We start from the raw sequence: 20987 nt of genomic DNA on the forward strand, positions 1-20987 counted from the left end.
CAAAGTTTGGCCACCCCTGTATTATAGTAATGGTTGTACCTCACACAATCTTAGTTTCTTCCTGAGGAGAGGCTGAATAGGCATCTGGAAGTAAATCCTACAATGTTTGGAGGAATTCTGGTGGCTTGGGGTCACCAGATGAAATCGAAATTTCAGATGCATCTGTTCAGAACTCAGATCTGGAATGGGATAGAGATTTCCTCGTTTTTGAGAATGAAAGTCATGGGAATAAAATCCTTTCCACAGAACTTGTTGTAGGAAACACTGGATTAAATTTCATGGCCTGTGTTATGCATGCCAGACTAGATGACCATAATGGTCTCTTTTGGCCTTTATATCTATCAATGTACAGCTCCCAGTTGAAGATGGGAAATGATTTTGTCCTTTATAACTGTTCTAAAAAGAGGATTCTTGAAGAAGGATGAAGTAGCAGTTTCAATTGGATAGGGTTCTTTGTCTCCCATCAGGATTCATTTTCACTGTTAAGTAGTTGCCTAATTTTACACTGACACTCCTGGTGGGTGAAGAGATTCCTGTGTGTAGCCTGGCTTGGTTGGTTCAACCTGTAAAGCATTTTGGCATTCTCCATGAAGAAAACGTCTATTGTCAAAGCCCAGTGTGCTCCATGGTAAACTTAATTTAAATCATGAGGCTAGGCCTGTGGATTCTGTGATATTTCAGTGCAATAGAGTGAAGCGTTTACAACAGCATCAAAAATGAAATTTGAGTTTGTATTGTATTGTATTATTTTCCTATAATTCAGTCAGTACAATATTCCTTGTTAACTTGATTGGTTCCATTTATTTATACTACCCTTGCATTTTCAATAGGCTTCAGGTTTCTGTACTGAAGATACATTACTACACTGTAGCAGCCAGGGGAAGGCGTCAGGCTTGGCAACGGGGCAAGGCACAGTGCAAGTTTTCGGCACCAAGGGAGGCAGTTTGGGATTACTGGCTGGAAAGTGATCAGCAGTGAAATGGTTAAAAGGACACCATCAATTTTAAAATCAGATTTCCATCTGAAAATTTTGTATCTAGAAATGTTAGAAGTAATCCCCAACATCACTCTAGCAAAAATTACTGATTTGTCTGTTTCACCGTTTGTTGCATTACTCATAAAACATGGAGAGTTCACGTGGATTCTCTCTCAGGTTCAGCAACAAGGTGTTTTATCAGTATTAGCAGCAGCAGCAAAGCTGAAACTGAAACAGGAGAAGACAGGAGTGTGCGCACAGAGAAAGGTGAGGGAAAAAGGTCGGAGCCCTTACACATTTGAGGTTGGTGCTTTCAGGCCCAAACAGAACACAGAAATTCTCAAAAAAAATCGAAGTGATGCTAATTATAGCATACTTTACAGCTGAATTTTTAAATTGACCTTTAAAAAATTCAAGTTGACAGTATTCCTTTCACAATATTCAGATTGTCATCTTTAGGTTTGAGTGTTAACACACCATTAAGACAAATGGGACAGTTCACACTTCTCAGTGCTATTATCTGAGGGTAACAACAGTACATTGTTACCTTCAGTTCACCTTTGGAGAACTCTTTGCAACAATAAGGTCTTGTCTAGATTAGATATTTTAAAAAGTATTTTTAAAATGTGTTAGCTGTTAAAGATATGGGCTGAACAAGTTTTATTTTAATGTGTTAATTTCAAATCAGGCCACTTACTTAGGTTTCTAAATGTGGATTTAGGAGCCTAAATTTAGTCACCTCTTTCATAAAATCTTGGCCTACATTCCTATTATATACATCCCAGCGCCTGGCTTGTAGGGCAAGGTGGAATTTCCTGAACTCTGAAGGCATTCATCCTCTCCAGATAACAAACACTGTGACTTCTCCACCAGTGAGAGCTTGACCTTGGTTCAAAGATACTTGTGAAGTGCAATTTGTATCTTTAAAATGTTCCAGTTTACACCAAATTTTTATGTAGATCCTTGAGACCCAACTACTCGCTTCTCCAGACTTGCTTGCTGAAACCAACTATTCCCTTGCCAACTGCCTCCTGATGAACAAATGTTTCAAGTCTTGTATCACGTTATATTTCATACACAGATAATTGAGGGTCACCCTGCATGATATAAACATCTCAGGGATCACCTGAAACTTTTGGTGAATGAAGGATTCAGATAACCAGGAGTTCAGGAACACTGTACAGCTGAAGCCTGCTCCTGCGAATCCTCTCCAGCCCAGGGAGGCATAACTGGAGGACAGTTTGCCATGTTCCCTCTGTATACATATGATTTTCATACCCAGGTTTTATAAACCCACCACTGGGCTTATGTCAAGACCTTGTAGTCCATGTTTCAGTTCAGAAGAAATTAAAACTAAGTTTATGAACAAGAATTTATAAACAAACAGGTGCCAGCATAGTTTATAACAGTAAAGCTTTTAAACAAAGCATGAAATTCTTAATCTTTACTGGGATGATACTTCAAGATCAGAAGAAATAAAAATAATAAAGTCCACCTGCAAGCAGCTCCCCACAACTGTTTAAAACACAAACACCAATGGCAGAGCGTGTCTGACACTTTCTATTACAAAGCTGAGTTACTTATAACATGGCCAAACTTTAAACATTGGGGTTGATATTTTCCATTCTAGGAGCCTGCCGCATGCTGAATTTTTTTTGAGAGTGTTAGTAAAAAGCTGTTTTCAAGAGGAAAAGTTGGGCAAGCCAACATTTTCCTGGTGCTAGAATATTCTTTCAATGATTTAACTGAGAAGTTTTATCACCTGCATGCTTTGACGGAGGAACTTGAAATTTGGCAGGGATGTTGCTCTTGTGTCAGAGATGCAGCTTTTGCTGTTCTAGTGTAAATCCAGCAAATTTGGACGAGTTAAAAGCCTCTGAAAAATTGCAGTTTGCACATGCTTCTGTAGAGGTTTGTTAAAAGCCAGCAGCATTCTTCCCTGAAGATTCTGTCTGCACCAAGTATGCTCCATTCCCACACAGGTCCTGCGTGGTAACTGGACTGAGCATGCGCCATAAGGAAGGCATTTCCTACAATTGCTTCTCTCACCCATTGCAGGCTTCTATGATGCCAGGTATCAGAACTAAGAACAGGGACACTGTCCCTCTTGTGCTCGCAATGCCATGGAGAAGGAGGAAGCAGTCTGACTCGAATGCAAAGAGGTGAGGAGTGTAGCGGAGTGAGTAGGTGTAGGCTGGGAACAACATGAGTAAAGGGGACAGAAGCCAGGGACAGGGATAGAAGATGATGTATTAATGACTAGGGCACATTCCATTCCAGAATCTGGAAGTCCTCAGTTCCTTTTCATGTCTCAACATTCCTATCCAGAAAATATCCGAGAATCCCACTGATAAAATGTGCAGCTCTTCCTCCCCTAGTGGCTGGTCCACATAGAGGATACGAGACTACTACTACCACAGATACTCAGTTCTCAAATTATAGAAGTCGGTGGCCTACAGGTCCCAATCCTGCCGATGACCCACAGGATGGTCAATATAATTTCACCTTACCGATTTTTTTTTTTTAAAGCCAGGAATTTACATTTAAAAACCTACATTAAAAAAAACAAAACACAGGTTGTAAGCTCTCAAAAGTTAAAGTGCCAGAATGAAGGTTACACATACAACTTTAATAAAACCCATGTGTGTGTATACATTATAAGCCTTTAACATACTATTTATTCTGTCTCATTCTGTGCACATGACTAGGGCCCTACCAAATTCACTGTCCATTTTGGTCAATTTCACGGCCATAGGATTTTAAAAAGTGAAAATTTCATGATTTCAGCTATTTAAATGTGAAATTTCACAGTGTTTGTAATTATAGGGGTCCTGACCCAAAAAGGAGTTGTATTGCAAGGTTATTGTAGGGAGGGTTGTGGAACTGCTACCCTTACTGCTGAGCTGGCCCTCTGTCAGCAGACTCTGCTCTCCAGCCACCCAGCTCTGAAGGCAGCGCAGAAGTAAAGGTGACAATACCACAACCCCCCTAAAATAACCTTGTGACACCCCCCCACACAACACTCCCTTTTGGGTCAGGATCCCAATTTGAGAAACACTAGTCTCCCCTGTGAAATACGTATAGTGTGTGCTTTTACCCTATACAAGACCAGATTTCACAGGAGGAGACCAGATTTCATAGTCCGTGATGCGTTTTTCATGACCATGAATTTGGGAGGGCCCTACACATGATGGATGGTGCTCAGGGAATGAATCATGGTTCAGTAGTGAATGAGACTGTCACCTGTAGGATCCCTACCTTGTTTATTGCAAATGGGATGGTGTGTCGCAAAAGAGGCAGGGGATCGAAGGAAGAGAAAGAATGGTCTCTCCTGGTTAAGACGGCTGAATGACACTCTGGACAATTGGATTCTACACTTGCCTGTGTCACACAGTTCCTATGTGATGCTTGGCAAGTCACTTAAACAAAACTTTTCACAAGTGGTCACTAATTGGGTTTTTCCATTTTCTGGGTGCCTGACTTGAGACATTTGGGGATGGATTTGCAGAAGCGTTGAGCACTCATGACTGCAAGTGAAGTCAATGATAGCTCTCTGCTTTGAGCATATGACGTGCTATAAATGTGCTAAGTACACTGAAACATCAGGCCCAAACCATCTGAATTTAAGTATCAGCTAATCATGGATGCCTAACAATTTTGGCCTTAATCTCGTGGAAAACTAACACCATCTTGCCTCACAGGAGTGTTCTTTAGTGTTTGTGAATCTCTCAGATACTATGACAACGAGAACGCTAAAAAAGCGCATAAGTAAATTAGTAGTTTTGTATTAAGTGCAAGGTTTACATGGTGTGCAGTAAATAAAGCATGGGACAATACAAAGGGATGAGACAGATAAAAAGCAATATAGAACAGAGACATATTTGGTGAGCACTATTCACTGACTACAGCTGGGGTCTTGTGGAAGAAATAATAGGTGATCATGCCAGCAAAGACTTGATCACATGCATACAAACAAGGGCTGGAATTAGGCTACCTCTGGCATCTCCTGATTTTTGAGTGCTTGACTTTGCCACTTCAATGTTTTTACTGTAGTTTTTTTCCTAGGCAATTTAAAGTTAGACCAAGCACAGAACTTGAATACATTGAAGAAAACAATCCTGCACTGTGCAAGGATGATGGTGTGGATGACCAAATAGGCCTTCGGTCTTGTTCTCCTTGAAGCTACAGATAGGAACCAAGCCCATCATACTTTTACATTCTACCTGTGCATTCTCTCTGACAGTCTCCCCCTCAGCATAATGGCGGGGGGGGGGGGGGAGGGGAAAGAGAGAATCACAGCCAATTTCAAGTTAACAGGCTTCTCACACATTTGAAGTGCATGTCAGGCTTTTGCTTACTCTGCCCCAACTCGCTATTTCACTAAAATCTTGGGGAAACATTTATGGGGAAAAAAAATGTAACACCACTTCTGAAACATGCTTGTTATTTCAGCAGCTGCATTCAATAGAAAACAGAACTCATATCTGAAGTTGCTATGAAAGACATTCTTTCATCTGCACTTTGCACAAGTTCAAGCAGGCGAGCACCACTGCGTAACAATCGCACTCCCAAAGTGCGCTGCTTCACTGTGCAGATTCATAATACTTCCTAAACAGTTCACCCAGTCTAAATACCCAGGAGAAAAAAAGTGTTTATTAATCCCCGTTTTACAGATAAGGAAACTGAGGCACAGGGAAGGAAAGTAATTTGTCCCAAGCCACAGCAGGAATCAGTGGCAGACCCTGGATAGAACTCAGGAGTCCTGCTCTCACCCCAGCACACAAGCCCTACCTCTGACTGAGCAGACGTTTACACTCATTGAGGACACACACGGCATATCAAGTTCTGCACCTTGGCCAATAATTTGCTGAATGGGAGTTTCTGCCATACCACGGCCAAGCCACCAACCCCAGCGCACGAGTGCCAGCCCTGCCCCACACCGCCCAGCCCCACGGCATGCGCCCCGTGCCAGCCCAGCCCCACGGCATGCGCCCCGTGCCCGCCCAGCCCTCCCAGCCCCGCCCGCGGGGCAGCCCCAGCCGCGCTCACCAGCTTGGGCAGTCGAATAGCGACAGGCCGCCACAAGAATTCGCGTTCGCCGCCATCTTGTATATACCCCATTCAAGCGGGCCCGAGGCAGGCTGGGAATCAGGAGGACCGGCCGGGAGGCGATCCCGGCATGCATCGCGCGCCGCTCCCGTCATAGTGAGAGTGATTGGTTGGGGGTGGAGTGTCCGTGCCCGCGCTGGGGGGCGGAGTGTCAGTGCCTGGCATGGGCGAATGGGAGGGGGCGGAGTGTCCGTGCCCGGGCCGGGGGGTGGGAGGGGGTGGCGTGTCCGTGCCGGGGGGTGGGAGGGGGCGGAGTGTCCGTGCCCGGGCCGGGGGGTGGGAGGGGGCGGAGTGTCCGTGCCCGGGCCGGGGGGGTGGGAGGGGGTGGAGTGTCCGTGCCCGGGCCGGGGGGATGGAGGGGGTGGAGTGTCCGTGCCCGGGCCGGGGGGCGGGAGGGGGGGGAGTGTCCGTGCCCGGGCCGGGGGGCGGGAGGGGGTGGAGTGTCCGTGCCCGGGCCGGGGGGTGGGAGGGGGTGGAGTGTCCGTGCCCGGGGGTGGCAGGGGGTGGAGTGTCCGTGCCCGGGTTGAGGGGTGGGAGGGGGCGGTGGAGTGTCCGTGCCCGGGCCGGGGGGGTGGCAGGGGGTGGAGTGTCCGTGCCCGGGCGGGGGGGGGGGGTGGGGGTGGAGTGTCCGTGCCCGGGCCGGGGGGTGGGAGGGGGTGGAGTGTCAGTGCCCGGCCGGGGGGTGGGAGGGGGTGGAGTGTCCGTGCCCGGGCCGGGGGGGTGGCAGGGGGTGGAGTGTCCGTGCCCGGGCCGGGGGGTGGGAGGGGGTGGAGTGTCCGTGCCCGGGCCGGGGGGGTGGCGGGGGGTGGCGTGACCGTGCCCGGGCCGGGGGGTGGGAGCGGGTGGAGTGTCCGTGCCCGGGCCGGGGGGTGGGAGGGGGTGGCGTGTCCGTGCCCGGGGGTGGCAGGGGGTGGAGTGTCCGTGCCCGGGTTGAGGGGCGGAGTGTCAGTGCCTGGCATGGGCGAATGGGAGGGGGCGGAGTGTCCGTGCCCGGGGGTGGCAGGGGGTGGAGTGTCCGTGCCCGCGCTGGGGGGCGGAGTGTCAGTGCCTGGCATGGGCGAATGGGAGGGGGCGGAGTGTCCGTGCCCGGGCCGGGGGGTGGGAGGGGGTGGCGTGTCCGTGCCGGGGGGTGGGAGGGGGCGGAGTGTCCGTGCCCGTGCCGGGGGGTGGGAGGGGGCGGAGTGTCCGTGCCCGGGCCGGGGGGGGGGGGGGGGTCGAGTGTCCGTGCCCGGGCCGGGGGGCGGGAGGGGGTGGAGTGTCCGTGCCCGGGCCGGGGGGTGGGAGGGGGTGGAGTGTCCGTGCCCGGGGGTGGGAGGGGGGGGGGGGTGCGTGCCCGGGGTGCGGGGGGGGGGGGGGCGGTGGAGTGTCCGTGCCCGGGCCGGGGGGGTGGCAGGGGGTGGAGTGTCCGTGCCCGGGGTGAGGGGTGGGAGGGGGCGGTGGAGTGTCCGTGCCCGGGCCGGGGGGCGGGAGGGGGTGGAGTGTCCGTGCCCGGGCCGGGGGGCGGGAGGGGGTGGAGTGTCCGTGCCCGGGCCGGGGGGGGGGAGGGGGTGGAGTGTCCGTGCCCGGGGGTGGCAGGGGGTGGAGTGTCCGTGCCCGGGTTGAGGGGTGGGAGGGGCGGTGGAGTGTCCGGGCCCGGGCCGGGGGGGTGGCAGGGGGTGGAGTGTCCGTGCCCGGGTTGAGGGGTGGGAGGGGGCGGTGGAGTGTCCGTGCCCGGGCCGGGGGGGTGGCAGGGGGTGGAGTGTCCGTGCCCGGGCCGGGGGGTGGGAGGGGGTGGAGTGTCCGTGCCCGGGCCGGGGGGTGGGAGGGGGTGGAGTGTCCGTGCCCGGGGGTGGCAGGGGGTGGAGTGTCCGTGCCCGGGTTGAGGGGTGGGAGGGGGCGGTGGAGTGTCCGTGCCCGGGCCGGGGGGGTGGCAGGGGGTGGAGTGTCCGTGCCCGGGCCGGGGGGTGGGAGGGGGTGGAGTGTCCGTGCCCGGGGCGGGGGGTGGGAGGGGGCGGTGGAGTGTCCGTGCCCGGGCCGGGGGGGTGGCAGGGGGTGGAGTGTCCGTGCCCGGGCCGGGGGGTGGGAGGGGGTGGAGTGTCCGTGCCCGGGTTGAGGGGTGGGAGGGGGCGGTGGAGTGTCCGTGGGGGTGGGGTGTCAGTGCTCCGGCTGGGGGGCGGGAGGGGGTGGAGTGTCCGTGCCCGGGCCGGGGGGTGGGAGGGGGTGGAGTGTCCGTGCCCGGGTTGAGGGGTGGGAGGGGGCGGTGGAGTGTCCGTGCCCGGGCCAGGGGGGTGGCAGGGGGTGGAGTGTCCGTGCCCGGGTTGAGGGGTGGGAGGGGGTGGAGTGTCCGTGCCCGGGCTGAAGGGCGGGAGGGGGCGGAGTGTCCGTGCCCGGGTTGAGAACCATAGGCAGTGACTTCCCCTCTTCCCTTGTCCCGCCCTCACTCCACCCCTGCCTCTTCCTACCCCTGCTTCGCCCCCATTTCAACTCCTTCCCCAAAGTCCCCGCCCCAACTCTGCCCCATTCCAACTCCTTCCCCAGTCCCTGTCTCAGCCTGCCTCTTCCCCACCTCCTCCACTGAGCGCACCATGTTCCCGTCCCTCCTGGAGCATGCTAACGCTGCCAAATAGCTGTTTGGCTGCAGTCGGGCGGGAAGGGCTGGGAGGTAGGCGGAGAAGTGGGGATGTGGCCTGCTCAGAGAAGGAAGAGGTGGGGCGTGGGGGGTGGCAGAGCACCCACTAATTTTTCCTCATGGGTGCTCCAGGGTTGGCGCACCCATGGAGGCGGCACCTATGGTGAGAACCCCCATTCCCGTGCTGCTCACAGACAGCCTTTAGCATGTAAGCTGCTCCTTGGATTGTGCAACCAAATGGCACTAGCTAATATCTCTGGTCTCAGACACAACCTTAGGAACCTCCGTCTTCAGTGTCCAGTTATGCCTGCTGGATGATGCAAGCTTATATGAGTTCATCAATTTAACAAATTGATATGTACTAGGTAGGCTTGTTATCCCAAGGGGAGTCTCTGACATGCTTCAAACCAAATGCATTGCTTCAGGTAGAATAAACAAACATATTTATTAACTACAAAGATTTTAAGTGATAAGTCAAAGCACAAGTCAGATTTGGTCAAACGAAATAAAAGCAAAACGCATTCTAATCTGACCTTAACACTTTCAGTGTCCTTACAAACTTAGATGCTTCTCACCACAGACTGGCTGGTTGCCCTTCAGCCAGGCTCTCTCCTTTGATCAGTGCTTCAGTTGCTTGGTGGTAATGTCTGTAGATCATATAATCATAGAAGATTAGGGCTGGAAGAGATCTCAGGAGGTCATCTAGTCCAACCCCCTGCTCAAAGCAGAACCAAGACCAACTAAATCATCCCAGACAAGGCTTTGTCAAGCCAGGCCTTAAAAACCTCTAAGGATGGAGATTCCACCACCTCCCTAGCTAACCCATTCCGGTGCTTCACCACCCTCCTAGTGAAACAGTGTTTCCTAATATCCAACCTAAACCTCCCCCACTGCAACTTGAGACCATTGCTTCTTGTTCTGTCATCTGCCACCACCGAGAAGAGCCAAGCTCCATCATCTTCAGAACCCCCCTTCAGGTAGTTGAAGGCTTCTATCAAATTCCCCCTCACTCTTCTCTTCTGTGGGCTAAACAATCTCAGTTCCCTCAGCCTCTCCTTGTAAGTCATGTGCCCCAGACCCCTGATCATTTTTGTTGCCCTCCGCTGGACTATCTCCAATTTGTCCACTTCCTTTCTGTACTGGGGGGCCCAAAACTGGATGCAGTACTACAGATGTGGCCTCACCAGTGCCAAATAGAAGGGAATAATCACTTCCCTCGATCTGCTGGCAATGCTCCTACTAATGCAGCCCAATATGCCATTGGCCTTCTTGGCAACAAGGTCACACTGCTGACTCATATCCAGCTTCTCATCCACTGTAATCCCCAGGTCCTTTTCTGCAGAACTGCCAGTTAGCCAGTCGGTTCCCCAGCCTGTGGCAGTGCATGGGATACTTCCTAAGTGCAGGACTCTGCACTTGTCCTTGTTGAACCTCATCAGATTTCTTTTGGCCCAATCCTCCAATTTGTCTAGGTCACTCTGGACCCTATCCCCACCCTCCAGTGTATCTACTCCCCCCCCACCTTAATGTCATCTGCAAATTTGCTGAGGGTGCAATCCATCCCATCATCCAGATCATTAATCAAGATGTTGAACAAAACCGGTCCCAGGACCAACCCCTGGGGCACTCTGCTTGATACCGGCTGCCAACTAGACATCAAACCGTTGATCACTACCCATTGAGTCCGATAATCTAGCCAGATTTCTAGCCACCTTATAGTCTGTTCATCCAATCCATACTTTTTTAACTTGCTGGCAAGAATACTGTGGGAGACTGTATCAATAGCTTTGCTAAAGTCAGGATATATCACATCCTCTGCTTTCCCCATATCTACCCAGCCAGTTATCTCATCATAGAAGGCAATTAGGTTAGTCAGGCATGACTTGCCCTTGGTGAATCCATGCTGACTGTTCCCGATCACTTTCCTCTCCTCGAAGTGCTTCAAAATTGATTCCATGAGGACCTGCTCCATGATTTTTCCAGGTACTGAGGTGAGGCTGACCAGTCTGTAGTTCCCTGGATCCTGCTCCTTCCCTTTTTAAAAGATGGGCATTATATTTGCCTTTTTCCAATCGTTCTGGACCTCTCCCGATTGCCATGAGTTTTCAAGGAGAATGGCCAATGGCTCTGCAATCACATCATCCAATTCCCTCAGCACCCTCGGATGCATTATATCTGGACCCATGGACTTGTGCATGTCCAGTTTTTCTAAATAGTCCTTAACCTGTTCTTTCATCACTGAGGACTGCTCACTTCTTCCTCATACTGTGTTGCCTAGGACAGCATGATGCCAAGGACAGATGTAGGTGGAAGAGAGAGGAGGAGCCTGGCAAACGTCTCTCCCTTTCATCATGTTCTTTCTTCCCTCTTGGTTTTGCCCCCCCTCCCTCCTTGAGAGTCAGGTGAGCATTACCTCATCGTAGTCCCAAAGTGACCAAGGGAAGGGGAGTGACTCACTCAAGAATCCAACAGATTCTTTGTTGCTGCCTAGGCCAGTGTCCTTTGTTCCTGTGAGGCTGGGCTGGGTTTGTCCCATACATGCCCTGATGAGGTGTGAACTGCCCCTCTGCTCTTGAAGAGTTTTTGCCTGAGCTTGTTTTAAGCCATGAGGATACATTTTCAGCCTCATAAAGATGTAAGCAGAGTCTAGATGAGCTCTCCCCTGACATCTAGTGGTGAGCTGTGGAAAATGACTTCAGAAACTGATCTCATTTGCATGGACACACCCACCCTGCCTAGGTGCTTAGCATGATGGGATTGCTTGCCCAAATGATCACTTGTGGCTGGTGTTGGAGCCCCAGTCTCCTTGTTATTGGGGCAGGAGTAATAAAGGATTGTTATCCTTGTGTGAACCGAGGGCAGCAGAACTGTACCTGGCAGGGACTCACACTCAACTGAAGAGCACTCACTAGGCAGGGGACAAGGGTTCCAAAGCCCAATGAGTTGAGAGAGGGTGGATCTTGTTTAAGGGCCCTAGACACCATATAGCCTTTCCTCTCTTTATGGTATAATAAAAGAGCTAATTTAGACAATTAGGAGTCTCATTACATGCTGTAGAGCGGAAATCACTGATACCTAGATTTAAGTATTAGACTGGGGGAGGCTACCTATGGCACAAATGCCAAAGGCAGCATATGAGCTGATTTTCAGTGGCACTCATACTGGCTGGGTCCTGGCCACCAGTCCAGGGGGCTCTGCATTTTAATTTAATTTTAAATGAAGCTTCTTAAACATTTTAAAAACCTTATTTACTTTACATACAACAACAGTTTAGTTATATATTATAGACATAGAAAGAGACCTTCTAAAAAGTTAAAATGTCTGACTGGCACGCAAAACCTTAAATTAGAGTGAATAAATGAAGACTCGGCACAGCACTTCTGAAAGGTTACCAACCCCTGTATTAGACCTACTTTGGGACAGTGTCTATATTGCAAGAGACTGCCCAGTGTGCACCAGCAGTGAGGCTCCCCTGCTAACAGCTGAAATCAGTGAGAGCTGTGCCGGGGGGGCTGAAGACATCTTGGTGAGTGGGCAGCTAGCAGAGAGATGCGGCAAGGGGCCAGCAGGGTGGCTGGTGGAGAGGGCCAGAGCACAGCTCCACAGAGGTGTGGCTATTGGGGTGATGAGCAAGTGCCCGAGCAGTGCAGTGTGTAAGGTGCCTCCTTACCGCTCCCCCGGCCTTCCACACAGGCTGGGAGGTGAACTCTGGGGCTGCACTAGCCAAGGACAGCAACTCCTTACCACTAGGGTGACCAGACAGCAAGTGTGAAAAATCAGGATGGGGGGTAATAGGAACCTATATAAGAAAAAGAGCCCAAAATTGGGTCATCTGGTCACCCTACTTACCACTCCCCACACCTTCCACACAGGCTGGGAGGTGAACTCTGGGGCTGCACTGGCCAGGGACAGCAACTGTGAGTGGGGTACAGAGAAGGGATGGGTACGTTAAAGAGACTTTTGGGTTGCTGGACTGAAGACTCTGAGGGGAAAAGGACACTGCCCAACTTACTTGGGGGTGGGTCTTTTGCTCATGGTTTGTGTTTATGAACCCTAGTTGCAGTGTTTTCCCAAATGAATGCTGAGTTAATTCTCTCCTTTTATTAAAAGCTTTTGCTACATTCAGACTCTGTGCTTCCAAGAGGGGAAGTATTGTCTCTTAGAGGTGCCCAGGGTTGGTGTGTAATTGTCCCAGGTCACTGGGTGGGGGCTCAAGCTGGTTTTGTGTTGTATTGTTGAAAAGGAATCCCTAGATACTGAACCTGGCCCTTGTTGCTGCTGCCTCCACCTGGCAGAAGGGTTACAACTATATACATGAAATTACAACCTATAACGTTGTTATAGTGAGGTTATAGTAATTGTTACAGTAATTTTCAGTGCATCATGAGCCTCCTGAAGATACCCAACATGACAAATTTTGCATTGGATATCACACAATCATTTTACAAGAATGCTGGGTATTCCCCTGAGGTACAGAGCATCTCAGGAGGTTTGTTTGCTTTTTTGCTTTTTGAAGTATCATTGAGGTGGCACAGGCAATGCTCCTTCTAGATGCCTATCTGGCTCACTTGGTCAGGGTATGATTGCCAGATTTGGGGTTGAGAAGGAATTTCCCCCATGGCTGACTGGTTGAGACTTTTTTGGGGGGAGGAGGGGGGGAGGGGGCAGAGGTAGCCTAGCCCAGCAGCAGGCAGTGGGGTTGGCCTGCTGGAATCATCTGGGCATATCTTGACTAATCAATTCCTGTCATTGCAGTGGGTTGAGGCAGTGGTGGCAGCTCAGTCTCTCTTGTTCTCTATTTGTAGCACATTATTTAGTCTCCTGAAGACAGACATGCTTTAGTCTAACTCAGGGGTAGGCAACCTATGGCCTGGGTGCCAAATGCGGCACGCAAGCTGATTTTCAGTGGTGCTCACACTGCCTGGGTCCTGGCCACTGGTCCGGGGGACTCTTCATTTTAATTTAATTTTAAATGAAGCTTCTTAAACATTTAAAAAACCTTATTTACTTTATAATTTATAACTAAACTATTGTTGTATGTAGACTTATAGAAAGAGACCCTCTAAAAAAGTTTAAATGTATTACTGGCACATGAAACCTTAAATTAGAGTGAATAAATGAAGACTCGGCACAGCACTTCTGAAAGGTTGCTGACCCCTGGTCTAACTGATGTGATTAGGCACTGGGTGAAAATTAATAGCTTGTGATATACAGGAAGACAGGCCAGATGATCTGTGGTCTCTTCTGGCCTTAAAATTCTACAAGACTGCAAATCATTCTAATTTAGTGTAAGTCTTAATCCTGCTCCAAGGGCCAAGTGCAGTTCTCGTGGAAAAGTGACTGTAGTGGTATTGTAGAGTTCCATGATGTGTTGCAGGTAATATTTGCTGAATTCACAAGCAAAAAGGTGATTTTTTTTCCCCCTAACTACCAGCCTTTCAAGTTCAGCCTGGGTTCTTCCAAGTTCATCATTAATTCAAGGGGTGGTGTCTCTGATCACAAGCCAGTGGGACTATCTGTGGTTGGGAAGATGCTCAAGGCCTGTTTTTCACAACTGGGTACCCACTTCATACATGCATTTACTGCAGCTGTGAGCACAAATCGGTCCTGTCCATCCTGGTACCAGGAACTGTCAAGAGTTAAACTCAAGGGTTAGAAAGAACCCTCAGATGGTCACACATGTACCTCAAGGGGCACAGTGCTGCCCCTCATGACTCTCTCTCTATCCATCTCTCACCCAGGCTCAGACTTTCCACCATAGCAGCAATTCCTCTCCCCTGTCCTGTTCTGCTTAAGGACTCACCACACTGTCAGTACTAACTCCACTGCTGCAGCCCTCAAAAAATTACTATCCCAGTAGGCTCACCAGCCTGTCAGTCCCCTGTGCTGCCCATTACCCACCAAATCAAACCAACAGCTCTGATCTCACTGCTGCCCTTAACCAGCTTGTCCCATTTCTGCATGTGGCTCTCAGGGCAAACGGCTGAAGGGCAGAGTTCAGTTGAAGGTTTGCTGAATTGAAAACTATAACTGACCCCGATTGCATAGCCCTGAAGGTAGGAAACAGCAACAAATATTTTAGGAACTGCCATACTGGACCAGCTCCTGCAACCCTGTTTCCTATACCAAATGCTTCTAATGGTGTTGATATAGTGTAGCTGGATTTCTCTAAGGTACTAGTTCTAGTACCATATGACATTTTGATTTAAAAAACTTGCATTATAGGGACTTAACAGGGCACAGAGATGGATTAAAATCTGGCTCATTGACTGATCTCAAAATGTAGTTAATAGGGAGATACAGTGAGCTGGGCTGTTTCTAGCAGGGTCCCCCAGGGATAGGTTCTTGGTTTGAGGATGCTAGTTAATATTTTTTATTAGCAACCTCAATGGTATGAAATCTGTGCTGGTAAAGACTGCAGATGAAACAAAGAATGGTGGGGTAGTAAACAATCAGGGTAGGTTACTGCTACACAGTGATCTGACTCAGTTGGTTAAATGGTCACAGGCCAGCACCATGTGTTTTTAATATAGCCAAATCCAAGGTAGTACATTTGGGAACCACAAATACAAGCTATACCTACAGGAGGGAGATTGTATTGAAAAACAGTGACTCAGAGAAGGATGTAAGGGTCAGCATAGATCATCACCCTGAGCTCACAGTGCAGTGCTGAAGTAAAAAGGGCTAATGTGATCCTTGGATGTATAAACAGGAATATCAAATAGAAGTAGGGAGTAATCTAGCCTCTACGCAGCACTGATAAATCCTCTACTAGAATGCTGTGTCCAGTTCTGGTGTGCATGCTTCAAGAAGGATGTGCAGTGAGTTCAAAAGAGGGCCACAAAAATGATCCAGGAGCTGGAAAACAAGCCCTATGGTGTGAGGCTAAAGCAGTTCACTCTATTCAGCTTATCGAGAGAAGGTTGAGAGGTACTTACACATGGCCTGGAGATCTGACTGTGCAGGGCTTTTGACTTTGCTGTCAAAGGCATAACAAGACCCAGTTGCTGGAAGTTGAAGTTAGACAAATTCTGCCTTAAAATAATATAATTTTTTTTGCTGTGAGAGTGATTAAACATCAGAACAGCTTTCTGGGGAGGTGTTGGAGTCTCTCAATGTCACTGTTCACAATTTTACCGTTTGCACCTAGCACAACACTCATACCTGACATGAAGAACAAGAAGAGCCTGATATGTTCTTAAGCTGTCTTCTGTGATCAGTAATCCTGTTGGCCACTGATAGTTCAATAGTTCTTTTGGCTTTCCTTATCAGTTGCCTGCATTTTTTAGCTTGCAATTTATATTCACTGCCATTTACTTTCCCTTTCCCCCCATTATACATTTAAAACATGTAAATACAATTTTATGCTTTATTACTATTTCCACATCTCCTTTTAACCAGGATGGCTTTGCCCAGCCTAACTTCGTATGTGTCATAGCCACAACCTGCAGGCTCTGAACTGCAGCAGGGCTGATTCAGATCAGTCCTTAGGCTAAGGGGAGAGACAGACTGGTGGTGTGAACTAGATTCCGTGGCCTGCGGTGCCCTCCTTTCCATTTCCTCTCAACTCCTTGGTCCCACTCATCCCTCGAAGCAGCAAAGAACTACTCTACCTTCAGCCTCTGCTGGTGCTGCCGGTGGGCCACTCCTGCTTCTCTCCAGCAGGCAAAGGACGTGATCCCTTCTCAGGCAAGTTTCAGTATTACTGTGGAGAGGCTATCATCCCTCAGTAGGAGTGTGACCGGATCTCTTCTCCCCCAGGACTCCCTATGGATCAAGTGACTCCTGAGGGGCTTTACAAGAAGTTTGGGCTCTGCCCTAAGGGTTCCAGGCCTGTGCTCAGGCCAGCGCCTGAATGTTGGGGGTGTGTGGGGGTTCACTACTCTAATGGGCAGATGTCAGGCTTGCCTGCATAGGTGGCAACCTGTGAGGTGAGAGATCAGGATTGCATGCCTGGTTTAAGTCAGCCCTGCTGTCGTTCAGAGTCTTTTGGCTGTGCTGGATCCAGGAGGGCTGACATTGCTGGGCAAAGCTTCTCTGTAGACCAGGATTCAAAATGCCCTTTCAGCTCTTCCAGTCAGAGCTGGGCACATCGCAAAAGGGTGAGGGGGCTAACAGCCCTGGGTTCTGCAGCTTACTTTGCAAGACACTGGTGATTATACAATGCCATAACTTTAGGCCCTGTTTTGCAAACAGGGTATGAGCTATTGCCTGTGCTGAAGAGGAATTGTGGCAATTAGTCTCACTTCTGGGCTCTAAACCATCTAAACTAATGCTCTCAGCTTGCTTTCTGCCAATGGAATATTTTTAAGTGCTGCCCTTTTTCCTTCAGTTTTCCTGCAAGCCCAGTGAAACAACTCTCTCTTTTCTACAATAGCAGAATCCAGTCCTGAGAAGCTGCCGCCTTAGCAGCCTCTTTCTCATGCAACCAAGCTGGAGAAGAGAGGACGCTTTCATTTTACACCAGCTGCTGTTAAAAACAAACCCAAAGGAAAATCTCTTGCATCCAAGAGATCTTGACAATAAATGACTGACTGCAGGTGGATAGCAGGCAGCATGTAGATCAGGGATCTCAACTCAAATCACCAAGAAGGCTCAGGGCCGCCTGGGGGGGGGGCGGGGAAGTGGGGCAATTTGCCCCAGCCCCTGGGCTCTGCAGAAGCCCCCAAGAGAACGGCTGAGGCTCCTGCTCTGGCCTGAGCCCGCCCCTCAGCGCATCCAGGAGCATCCCTGGACAGCGGTGCAGTGTGGCTCCGGTGGGCAGGGCCGCCCAGAGGTGGGGGCAAGTGGGGCAATTTGCCCCAGGCTCCGCAGGGGCCCCCAAGAGAACAGCTGAGGCTCCCTCCCCGGCCCGCCCCCGCCCCTCACCCGGAGCCTCAGCGCATCCAGGGGTGTCCCTCAACAGCTGCAGCATGTCTCCGGCGGGGCCCCCTGAGCCCCTCCCCGCTCAGAGCCACGTAGTCAGGGGCCGGGGCTGCGAGCTCCAGGCCGAGCGGAGAGAACTCAGGCCCCCGCTGGAGCTCACAGCCCCACCCCCTCACCACGCGGCTCTGAGAGGGGCGGAGCTCAGGGGCCCTGCCAGAGACACACTGCAGCTGTTCAGCGTCGCGCTGAGGCTCCGGATGAGGGGGGAGCCGGGGGTAAGAGGCTGGGGCCGGGGGGGTTGGTTAAGGGGCAGAGAGTCCCGGGGACAGTCAGGGCACAGGGAGGGGGCAGAGGTTGGGGTGGTGGTCAGGGGACAGGGAATGGGAGGCTTGGATTGTGGGTGTTCCGGGGTCTGTCAGGACTCAGCGGGGTGGGGGGGTGGATAGAGGTCAGGGCAGTCAGGGCACAGGGAGCAGGGGTGGGGTCCAAGGGTGGTGGTTGGGGGGGGGTCTCTGGGGGATGGTGAGGGGACAAGGAGCAGGATGGGTCAGGGATTTTGAGGGGGGTGGGTAGTTGGGGGGCAGGAAGTGGGTGGGGGTCAGATAGGGGGCAGGGCCAGGCTGGTTGGGAGGCACAGCCTTCCCTACCCTAAAGCTCATTCAGCAGTTTGAGGCTTGCAGAAGAGCCGAGCTGTTAGTTTTTCCATTAGGGCTCCCATCCCTTCCACTTCTCAAATGCCAAATTATAGTCTATATTTAATTTCAGTGCCATAGGGAGATTCATGTCAGGGGAGGGTAGCTTCATTTAAAATTAGCCACTGGGGGAGGGAATCACATGAGAAGGGCAATATCCTACACCACCTACCCCCTCCCCTCCCCTGCATTCCTGAGGCTTCAGAGGGGTTAATTCAGTGGTTCTCAAACTTTTGTCCTGGTGACTCCTTTCACATAGCAAACCTCTATGACTCCCCCCCCCATTATAAATTGAAAACACTTTCTGATATATTTAACACTATTATAAATGCTGGAGGCAAAGCAGGGTTTGAGGTGGAGGCTGACAGCTCGCGACCCCCAGTAATAACCTCATGACCCCCCTGAGGGGTCCCGACCCCCCAGTTTGAGAACCCCTGGGTTAATTTAATTTTAGCACCCTGTGTCCATTCACATGCATGTGCTATTTTGAGCATTTCAGTTTTCACAACATAGGCTCATCCCAGATTCTGGAACAAGCTCAAATGCTCAGTTCGTGGAGTATGTACATAAGCTATACTAAAGACAAACCCACAGTAACCGTCTCCAGTTTGTGAGGGACCCCATGGAGCCAGTCTCTAGGAAACTGATAAACTCATGGAGGTTAAGTCCATTAATGGCTATTAGCCAGGATGGGTAACGAATGGTGTCCCTAGCCTCTGTTTGTCAGAGAGTGGAGATGGATGGCAGGAGAGAGATCACTTGATCATTACCTGTTAGGTTCACTCCCTCTGGGGCATTTGGCATTGGCCATTGTCGGTAGACAGGATACTGGGATGGATGGACCTTTGGTCTGACCTAGTACGTCTGTTCTTATGTTCTAACCTAAATGAACCCAAAGTTATGGAGACAGATACGAGTCAAGGTAGCCAGCAGAGTATCAGAAACCTGGAAAAATCTCTTGAGTGGATGGGCTCAGGCGTTTGGTCAGAAGCTGAGGTGGTTCAAAAGTTCTGGATTTTTTTAAAAGCAGAATTTTTTTTATTGTTTCTTTAAACAATCAAACACAGCAAGCAGCAAATATTGGCCACACACTTCTGAAACCCCAAACCATATTCAGATTTTGGCAGACTAATTTCAGCTTTTCAATTAAAAAAACCACAACACATTTTGAAGGAAAGCAGACATTGTCTGTGATTTTTTTCTGCTTTTTAAAACCCCTAGTTTTCGATCCAAAAAAAAGTTTTGATGGAAAATATTTGTCCAACCCTTTTACTGAGCTTTAGTGCCTTTTAGCACTAGCTGATGCTGAGAACCAGTGATAACTTCTTGACAAGGTTTCTCAAAACTGGCTTTGTGCTGAGAAGCGGAAGGTTTATTTTTCCCAGGGCTGCCCGTGGGGGTGGGGGGGAGCAAGTGGGGCAATTTGCCCTGGGCCCCGCAGGGGCCCCCCTATGAGAATATAGTATTGCAATTTTTTTTATGGAAGGGGCCCCCAAAATTGCCTTGCCCCAGGCCCCCTGAATCCTCTGGGCGGCCCCGCGAGGGCCACGTGAGGACTGATGCAGTTCCCAGGCCAATGTATCACTGAAACCTTTTCATACAGTGATACAAAAGTATAGTCAAATATGAAAAAAATGAAGAGTAATGGAGTATGCTATTAAAAGTCAACGTATTAACTTTTTAAAAACTGTAATGCGAAGAGGGGTTTTAATAAAATATAAACACCTGTAGCTATTCCTTATGTGGTCAGTAACACTGATGATCTACACCAGGGATCTCAAACACGTAGCCCCACATGCGGCCCGTGGCGTTATTTCCTTCAGCCTGCCATTGGCGCCGACTTTCTCCTGCACTGCGTCACCCTTTCCACCACCCGCCTCCGTCACAGCGCAAAGTTGAGAGGGAAACTGAGGCTCACCTAAGAATTATAAAAATGTTACAGAAAATTTCCACTTTGTCACACTGTCCAGCACCCCTAACAGAGAGACCCCTGGGCGATGGTGCCTGATGCCCCCAACAGTCTATCTAACAGGGGTCTCAAACACACAGCCCTACCCCTGCCCCACCTCTTCCCACCACTTTCCTGCTCCCATTCCAGCCCCTTCCCCAAAGTCCCTGCCCCAACTCCACCCCCTCCCTGTCCCACCCGCCTTCCTCGCCTCTTCTCCGCCTCCTTCCCTGAGCGTGGCGTCCCCACTCCTCCCCCCTCCCTCCTGGAAAGTCTTAAGTGTCACCAAACAGCTGTTTGGCAGTGGGAAGTGCTGGGAGATAGGTGGAGGAGCAGGGATGCAGCGCACTTGGGGGGGGAGGAGAGGGGAGCTTGGCTGTTGGTGGAGTCTGTGCCTATGGTGGGCTGCAGGAAATAACTCCATGGGCTGCATGTGGCCTGCGTGTTTGAGACCCCGATGTAGATCCTGGGTAGCCAGGTGATAACGTAATAGTATTTCACGTGATCAAGTTCACTAACCCCAGGATTGCCAGGAAACTCAGGGCAGTGGGCAGCCCTAACTGGCCTGTAGGGGAAGAGTGATAGGCTCCTGCCTCCATACTAGTCTTGGGGTCACACGTTGGGAAAGTGAGTAACCCCCAAACCCTCTGCCAGGGTCACAGCAAAGTCTTCATTGGCAGATGGCAGGGAAGAACATTAGTGACAACGGAGAGGATGGCCTATAAGGGAAACCTGCATTATAGACAGTCATTGGCTAATCACTACGTCCATGGGTAAATGAGGCTCAGG

General features: G+C 50.5%; 1 protein-coding gene across 1 annotated transcript in view; it reads right to left on the reverse strand.

Annotated features, from left to right (window-relative positions):
• The window catches only part of PPP1R8 (protein phosphatase 1 regulatory subunit 8), a 30269-nt gene extending 24096 nt beyond the window's left edge, over window positions 1-6173 (reverse strand). Inside the window, exon 1 of the mRNA XM_044998065.1 lies at window positions 6026-6173. Within this exon, the coding sequence (XP_044854000.1) occupies window positions 6026-6081 (56 nt within the window). The 5' untranslated portion in view covers window positions 6082-6173. The remainder of the gene's footprint in view (window positions 1-6025) is intronic.
• Between the last annotated feature and the right edge of the window lie 14814 nt (window positions 6174-20987).

Source organism: Mauremys mutica, chromosome 23 (assembly GCF_020497125.1).
Source record: "Mauremys mutica isolate MM-2020 ecotype Southern chromosome 23, ASM2049712v1, whole genome shotgun sequence".
In the NCBI taxonomy this organism is placed as follows: Eukaryota; Metazoa; Chordata; order Testudines; family Geoemydidae; genus Mauremys; species Mauremys mutica.